Here is a 9210-nt window from a genome sequence, read left to right on the forward strand (position 1 = left end):
TGAAGGAGTAGGAGAAGAAGAGAAGAAAATGAGGAATAAGGACGAGAAGAAGAAGGAGAAAAAGAAAAAGAAGGAGATAAAGAAAAAGAAGGATAAAAATAAAAAGAAGGAGAAAAAGAAGAAAAAGGAGGAGAACAGAAGAAAATGTCCAATTAATAGTAATAATAGTTCACCCCTTCCCTCTATCTCTCTGATCTCTCTTTCATTCCATCTGTCTCGCAATGAACCTATCTTCTATAAACCAAATCTCTACCACTCTCTATTCCAATTGTCTTTGCCCTCTCTCTCTCTCTCTCTCTCTCTCTCTCTCTCTCTCTCCCTCTTCCTGCTGTCTCTACAGTTCTGAAAACTTTGTAATGTAACAATTAGTCTACATTTAATCAACATAATTATGTAACACACTTGGCATAAATTTTGAGGTGAATGAGATAAAGCATAGCAATCTACTGTCAACAAATTGAATGAAGATAGAGTGCTGGATCAGTCCAGAGAAAAAGCTGACATTAAACAAAATTGTCTTATTGATTCATGCATATTTATTTATTCTTGATTAAAAACACATTTACTGTTAATAAAAAACAGGCAAACCCAGTCATAACAAAATTTGCTTCATATAGAGGCACAGCATCATTACAAACTATTTCTTTTTTTCTTCAAATGTGGCTGTATTTGACGATTTCACTTAAACAGTGGAACCTTGTATTAGAAAACAATGCTATAACAAACTCTCATTTATATCTACCGGTATAGCAAAGTCAGAATACCGCCCTGCATCTTTGTATTTCATTGTTTGTTTGATTGTCGTTTGCTTGTTTGTTTGTTAGTTAGCCCTGATATAGCAAGGGTTCATTCAACAACTGAACCCTTGTTATATGTTCGTATAACAAAGTAATCATCTCTGGTCCCAAAGACCAAGGTTCCACTATATTATGAAGACTAAGAGTCGGTTTTAACATACCGTACTCTTATTTAACAGGGTTTGCCTGTACAGATACACTGAGCAGTCAGTGGTGCAGTTTCACAAGACGTTGCACTCTTCGGAATTGCAATCAAGCATTTTGGTTATTCAAACATATTCAATTTGCACATAAATCAAGATAACATTTTAATACATTTCCTCTCCCAATCGACTTCAAATAATTATTCCAAATAGAACAGCATAAGAACTTACTAACAGATCATATTAACGCTTAGAATATAATTCTATCAAAACAATTCCGCTAAAATATGACTCGTTTGAATAGGGATCCATACAAAACAGTGAAGAATAAAAATGTCTACAAGATTATTACATTGGCCAATGAATGATGTTAATTGTTAATTGCTTAAAATATCATTGTAAAAATCTTTATACATGTATTATATTAATTATATCCAAATTGCACACAATGGAAAGGATGTAGACATCATCAGCTGAGAGCCTTCATATTCAAAGGTTCAACAGAGCAAAAAATGGCGCCTATTTGGCAGTTTTTTATGAACAATGCCACAACATACATGTATATCCCTTTTTTTATTAGGGCGGTTACAGAGGATCGAGTCCAGACGGAGTGTCGACCCAAAAGCTAATAATGGTATCACCATCACTTTGATCTGAACCCGAAGCAGATTGAGATATCTCCTTAAAACTGCGATGTATTCTCTAATCAAGACAAGTATATCTCATCTTCTGCTGATGTTACGGTTGTAACATTTTAATTTTTTAAACTTAGGAATTACTTTTTGTAGTTGATTTCTTTTCTCTAGGTTTATGACATAATAAGTATTTCTTTCACCATTTTCAATCAATTAGCTTCGCACTTTCGGTTTTGTTCTCATAAAAATGTTATGACTGGGTAGTGGGGAAAACGGCAGAAAACATGTGCGCAACCATGTATTACAAAGAAGCACATTCGTAGCAGATGTGGCATGAACGAACTTCTGACATGATCAAACTGGTTTAAATCAGGGCTACATCCTCTAGGGTCAATTGTAGGTGATAACATTCACACCCAAGAACTGTAAGATAAGTCTACAATAAGATATTTGTTCTTTTTTAAGAGAATGAACCAAATAATAATAATCTAAAATCAAATGTGGTGACAAGCATTGGTCCCATCTTAACTGCTGAAACACAAGTTACAAAGATATATTGTTAGATAGATACAAATACCAAATTGGATATAAAACAATTCCAGTGACATTTCATTGCATTAATATATAATTTTAGGCTTCTACCAACCATAAAATTCTGTTTCCTGATCAAATAGTAAGAAACGGAATGAAGAATCATGTGGCTTGAGAAAGTCACACAGGGGAGAATGAAAGCTTGCCTACTAAATTTTTGTTTTGTTTGGTTTGGTTTGTTTTAACCGACTGCTAAGAAAGCATGAGTACATGCCCGTAAGTAAGAAGCCAGGGGATTGACGTCGTTAAGTCCTCCCCGAGCGAGGGACTTGTTAATGATGATTAGTGCCTTAGCAAAGGACATTGGTGCAGCAAATTATTATCGTACCTGGAACCTCCCGGTTACAAGACTCCTGCTTACCAGTGAGCTATCACGCCACCTCAGGTTGGTAGAAGCCTCAATTACATGGTATGATCACCCTAACCAATGAAAGTTTACTGATTCATTTCATTGCATATTTCTCAAAAATTATCCGCTTAAGTATGAATAAGACCTAATATCTATCTATCTACTTCATGCCGCAGGACGTCTTGAGTTGTCCCACTAACTCTATATATTCCTTCTCGGCATCCGCGGTGGACTTGCCTGTAGTCAAGAATGAAAGAAGTAAAGAGAACAGCATCTGAAAGATTTGTTTTGTTTAATGATGTTTAGCAGTAATGTTTGTGCACACCTTACCTGCAGAGAGCCAGCTGGTTATGTATTCAGCTAGCTGCATAATGCCTGGGATTCCTGGTATTGTGCATACCAGTAGTAAATACATGATCAGCTTGCTTTGTGCACAAAAATTACTGCGGAACAAGTTTCAAAGGAATAGGATACAAGTGTCGTGGTCGAGTGGATATGTCACCGGACTGTCGATCACAAGGTCCGCAGTTCGAGTCCCGCCGCGGCACTAAGGTCCTTTTGCAAGACATTGATCTACATTTGCCACACTCAACCCAGGTGATGTAAATGGGTACCTGGCAGGAATTAATTCCTTGAAATGCTAGAGCGCCGTATGGCAGCCGTGCTAAAGCCAGGTTAATAATTGGGAGCGCCAGGAGTGTCACGTATGACAGACATGAGCACTATACAAGAACCTACTATTATTATTATTATTATTATGATAACAGCAGGTTGAGTTCTGGTGAAGAAAATCAAAATAGTTATGAGCTTTTAATGGCTATAATGTGACATGCTGAATGTAGATGTGTGTATTAAAGCATACTACTGTAGCATGTTTAAAATGTAGTTGGCATGGTGAGTGTACTGAAACTGGTTTGTGTTGAGTGTACCATCATCTTCTACTTAGACGATGAAATTAACAGGTTTTCCACTGCTGTGACTGAATATTCTGTGTAACTTAACCCAAATTAACCTTCTGAATTTTGACTTGGCCACATACATTACTACAGGAAATGCATAGGGAAAAATTGGGAGGATTTGGCCAAAATTCAACTGGTCAACTTTAAACAGCTACAGCCCCAAAAACAACAGCCCGACAAACAATTAGGTCTTCTAGTTTTTTTGAGGGTTCACTAGATTAACGGCCTAAGAGACAGAAAATTTTGATCTCATGAACCTTCTCTCCATTACTTACAGGGTTTACCAGACTAATGGCCCACAGGAGTGACAGGACAGACACTTATCTTTCTTCCCCTATGGATTTTTTTGTTTTGTTTGTCTACTGGGCTGTCGGTCTACTGGGATGATAGAGAATTAAGCGAGGTCGACAATATTTAAAATGAACCAAATGAAAAGTGAATGATGAAGCCTTACCTTTGAGTCCATTCCAGGCATCCCATTTAGCTTTGCCCTTGTAGTCCAACATTCCTGGGCGATCTGTTGGGGAAAAATAGGCAACAGATGAAATCATTATCATTATAACTCTCACCACCATCATCATCATCATCACCACCAACATCATTATCATTATTATCATCATAACAAGTCAACGCAAAGCGTAGCACCCCCTCGCAAGGTACAATGGCCTATATTCAGCATTTCTTGCATATTCCAGATTCCCCATGGCAAAACTAAAGTAACTCTCGGGGACCATGCTTTTGCTGCCCCCAAACTATGCAATAGCTTACCAATAGAAATACGAAGCACTCCATCTCTCAACGTCTTCAAATCCAAATTAAAAACATATTTGTTTAATTGAGATATCCTATTTTGTAGAATTTAGTAAAAAAAGGAGCTCTTAACCAGCGCAGCTGAATATATTTTGCATAAGAGCTGTGCTATATAAATTTATTATTAATATTATATTCAACGAGCTGTGTGACCTTTGACCATTGACGTACATACTCAACAACATTACTTACGCTGTCGAATGAAAACCACATTTTCGCATATATAATTAGGTATTTTTGCATACTTAATGAGCCTAAGACCTCAGACCTACATACTCTGATATCGAACTTACGGTAGGTTGTATTTTGATATCATGTACCTTCATATTAAATTTCATTAAAATCCGTCAAACATTACTAAAGTTATCGAACGAAAAACACATTTTCGAAAACATAATTAGCTATTTTTGCATACATGTATGTAATGAGCCACGACCTTCGAGGGGATTGGTCCACAGTCCAGTGACTTATCCACTAGACCGCACCACCTCTAACCCTAAACCCAAACCCAACCTTAAACCTGATTGCTATCCTAACTCTAATAGTATACTACCAATAATGTTGTTTACCCAGGGAAGCCTCATCATCACCCCAGCCATTGACAGGTACCCATTTACACATAGGTGGAGAGTGACAAATGCTGGGTTGGGATTTGAACCCTCAGCCCTTGGATTGAGAGTCAAGTGAATGAACCACTATACCACAACAACTTGATCTACTTTTGACAAAATAAAGCATGGAGCTATTGTTGCTGGTGTCACAGGCGAGAATCTCTGGCACGTCAATCCTCTGCGCATACCTAGAGAGTTTTGTGCATCAGGGAAAAAAATTAATATTTATTTTTCGGGGGCTACTTTTCAAGCTTGCCTGCAAAAAAATAACACTCTAAAATTTGTTTTGCATTGAACTCTATGCAAATTCATGGGGGCTCTTTTCTGATTTTCGGGGGCTCTTATGGGCATTTCGGGGGCAACTTCGCCCTGAGCCCCTGGTATTTTTTTCGCTGCATGTTCAGATTTAGTCTCATTTCCTAAGCTCAGTTAAGACTGCCTTGGTGCATTTTCAACGACAAAGACAAGAAGAAACATGAATTATCAATTTGGTGTATTTGGTGTATCCACGTTTTTATCTGGACAATTGACACGGCCGGAGATTCACGCCTATGACACCCAAGCTAATGTTGGAGCACAACCTACCTGTATTGCAATCTCCAACTGTAACCTGTTTGAAGAGAGAGTAGATTTTCAGTAAATCCTCATTAGACGGAGAGGTAGCAAGATCCTTCACCTCTGCAGCTGCTGTATTGAATGCATCCTGCAAAGTTACAAAATTAGAGAGAAAACAAGTTTTACAAATTCATATACCAGATCTATTCTTTTCATATGGTTGACAGTACAAGCCCATTTATATACTGCACCAATCACCAAAAATACTTTCTTCCATGGCTCTGAAGTCTGAACGATATTTAACAAAAAATGAGTTTCAAGTATTACATTTTTTCATGTGATTGGTACAATTTTTGAACCCAAATACATATATTGATATTCAGTGCTAACTGTTTAATATTTGGTGAACTTGTTGTTACTTGTTGGCCTACATGTACATGATTTGCAACAAATTGCACTGATGAAACATTTTGCTAATTTTCTATTTTTGTAATGTATTGTTTGCTAGCACTACCTGAAGGCTGCCATTTTATGATAATGAATTTTCATCACTAAAGGCTATGCAGAGATGCCAACCTTCATCAACATAAAAAAAGAAGTATTCTTAAGAGGAAAAAACAGTATTTTTGAAAAATCTCTGAACCTAACATATTGCCCAAATGAGTACTGGTAGCTTTAAAAAAAAATGCGGTAACATGTATACGACCCCGGATCGGTGCATACAGTACACGTGGATTGTTCGCAATGTGCGTAGTTTGGGGCCCCGTATCACCGTCCTGCGTGCATCCTTTGAAGACATAGGTGCATAATACACATATGACACAAAGCCCATGATCGAAAATTAAGAAAAATGTCAATAAAAAAATAAAACAAATAAAACGTTAAAAAACGCACTGCCGTATTCATAGTAAAAAAACAGAACAAATACGGCAAAAAACGGACCAGTTGGCATCTCTGGCTATGGGTTCTCCCTTGTCAGCCATAGAGGCAAACCGCGTCCAAATCCGAATCTTATCTATCTGATTCAATCGCAGCAAACGCCTAGGTGTACTGCTAATGGATCTCGATCTGGTCAGGCTCGTCTCAGAATTGGACACTGGAATGCACGCTCCATGAACAACAAAACGACAATGATTTGTGACTTGATCATAAGCAACGACTTAGATCTTCTGATTGTGACCGAATCATGGCTGAGGGGAGGTCTTTATGATGATCCTATCATTGCAGACGTTGTAGCTACTTTGCCTGACTTTCATGTGGTACATGAACACCGCCAGAGTCGGGGTGGTGGTATATGCATCATATATCGCTCTTCTTTGAAAATCACTAGAGACTGCTCTACAAAATTCTCATCTTTTGAGCACATGGATATTCTGGTCCGCGTCTCTCCTTCTGTGGTTTTTAGGACATTTGCCATTTATAGGCCTCCCCCATCGTCTACAAACAAACTGACGTATGACAATTTTGTGGCAGATTTTCCGACACTGTTAGAATCTGTAACAATCGATCAGCATCAGCTTGTGCTCATGGGAGATTTCAACATCCATGTTGACGACGAAACTGACAGAGATGCTAGGAAATTCCTCGATATCTTAGACACATTTGATCTTCAGCAGCATGTAAAAGGTGCAACTCATCGAGCCGGTCATACCTTAGATCTCGTGATTTCCAGAAAGGTTGATCATCCTATTGTGGCCATGGACGTCGTACCAGGACTTCCTTCCGATCACTCGGCAGTCCTGACTACGCTCAATTTTGTAAGTCCAGCAACTTCCAAGAAGCGGATAACTTGTCGGAAACTTCGGGACATTGATGTGGTTCAGCTTAGGAATGACATACAAACCTCATTGCTTACACTTCCTACAGCCAAAGATGCATCTGACATGGCAGAACAATACAACATTGTACTAAAGGAGCTACTTGACAAGCATGCGCCTGAGCGATCAATACTTGTCACAATCAGACCAAAAGCTCCCTGGTACACCAATGAAGTTCGTGAGGCAAAACGATCTAAACGGCGTGCTGAGCGTAAATTGAAAAGTTCTGGTCTGGAAGTTGATCGTCAACTGTTCAAAGAGGAGTGTAAATCCTACAATGCAGTCTTATCTCAATCAAAATCTCGTTACTTGACCGACGAGATCGCGCAGTGTGACACCAAGCATCTTTTCCAGCTTGTTCAGACGCTTTCCCGCCCAAAGTCACAGCATGTTCTACCGGACCATGAGTCAGACATAAATCTGGCTAATGATTTTGGACAATTTTTCTACAACAAGATTCAAGACATCGTCACCAACCTTCAGGGGATTACTAGCCGCTCATCAGATTGTGAGGATGGAGTGACGACGCACAAACTCTCTTCTTTTGAACCTGTATCAGAATTGGAGGTGCAAAAGGTGATCCGTGAGAGTTCTTCTAAATCGTGCCGACTTGACCCAATACCAACTTGGCTCATGAAAGATTGTATTAATGAGCTTGTACCATTTGTAACTGAACTTGTTAATCTGTCCCTGTCTTCTGGAGAGGTACCTGCAGCGTACAAGACATCACACGTCACTCCTCTCTTGAAAAAAACATCTTTGGATCGAAATGAGTTTAAAAACTACAGACCGATCGCGAATCTTCCTTTCATCGCCAAGACTCTAGAGAGGATTGTAGCTGCTCAGCTCAGGACACACTTAGAAGACAATGGTTTATATCCTGTCATGCAATCCGCATACCGTCAGTTCCATTCGACAGAAACAGCCCTCTTGAAGGTTGCCAACGATCTCTTGTTAGCCATTGACAAAGGACTTGAAGCTATTCTTATTCTGCTAGACTTCTCGTCTGCGTTCGACACGATCGATCATAGCATGATGATACAACGTTTCTGTAATAAATATGGATTTGAGGGAGTCGTCCTGCAGTGGCTTGCCTCCTACTTGGAAAATCGATCTCAGGTCATCGTTCTCAATGGTGTCCAGTCCGAAGCATTTCCACTAACTTGGGGAGTACCACAAGGATCCGTTGTGGGACCGTTGGACTTTATACTCTACTCTGGTCCCCTCAGTGACGTCATAAGGTCCCATAAGGGTGTTGAACACATGATGTATGCCGACGACACACAAATGTATCTGATACTGAAGCAAAGTGAAATCGCCAGTGGGGTGGTGAGACTGGAGCAGTGCATCGCAGATGTGAAAGTCTGGGCTCGTGATAACAACCTCATGCTTAATGGTGCCAAGACAGAACTCATGCATATGACGTCAGCATTTCGAAAAGCCAGTGAGCTGCCAGATTTCGAAGTCGACTGCAATACAATCAATCCATCAAAATCGTCTACTAATCTCGGAGTCGGAGTGGATGACAAACTTACCATGAAGCAACATGTTCAGAAATCATGCAGAGCCGCTTCGTTTGGAATTTACCGGATCGGAAAACTCCGAAAGTACCTAGACCAAGGTTCTACTGGGCGCCTAATAAATGCATTTGTGACATCACACATTGATTACTGTAATAGCCTGTTGATAAATCTACCCAGCTCACATCTGACAAAACTCCAACACATCCAGAACACTGCAGCCCGTCTCCTCACACGCACAAGAAAGTACGAACACATAACACCTATTCTTCGTTCTCTTCACTGGCTCCCCATTCCACAGCGCATCCAATTCAAGGTACTGCTTCTCACCTACAAGGCCCGTAATGGACTTGCTCCAGTATACATCAATGGACTCATTTCACCAAAGGTGCAAACCTCCTCCATCAGGCTCCGCTCATCATC

At 39.6% G+C, this 9210-nt stretch overlaps 1 protein-coding gene across 1 annotated transcript in view; it reads right to left on the reverse strand.

The window, feature by feature from the left end:
* Window positions 1-516: 516 nt before the first annotated feature.
* The window catches only part of LOC115918787 (putative acyl-CoA-binding protein), an 11872-nt gene continuing 3178 nt past the window's right edge, over window positions 517-9210 (reverse strand). Inside the window, exons 2-4 of the mRNA XM_030990540.1 lie at window positions 5481-5598; window positions 3929-3991; window positions 517-2752 (exon numbers count right to left, since the gene is read on the reverse strand). Coding sequence (XP_030846400.1) covers window positions 2676-2752; window positions 3929-3991; window positions 5481-5598 — 258 coding nt within the window. The 3' untranslated portion in view covers window positions 517-2675. The remainder of the gene's footprint in view (window positions 2753-3928; window positions 3992-5480; window positions 5599-9210) is intronic.

The sequence above is a fragment of the Strongylocentrotus purpuratus genome, unplaced genomic scaffold (genome assembly GCF_000002235.5).
Source record: "Strongylocentrotus purpuratus isolate Spur 01 unplaced genomic scaffold, Spur_5.0 spur5_scaffold_19, whole genome shotgun sequence".
NCBI classification, from domain to species: domain Eukaryota; kingdom Metazoa; phylum Echinodermata; class Echinoidea; order Camarodonta; family Strongylocentrotidae; genus Strongylocentrotus; species Strongylocentrotus purpuratus.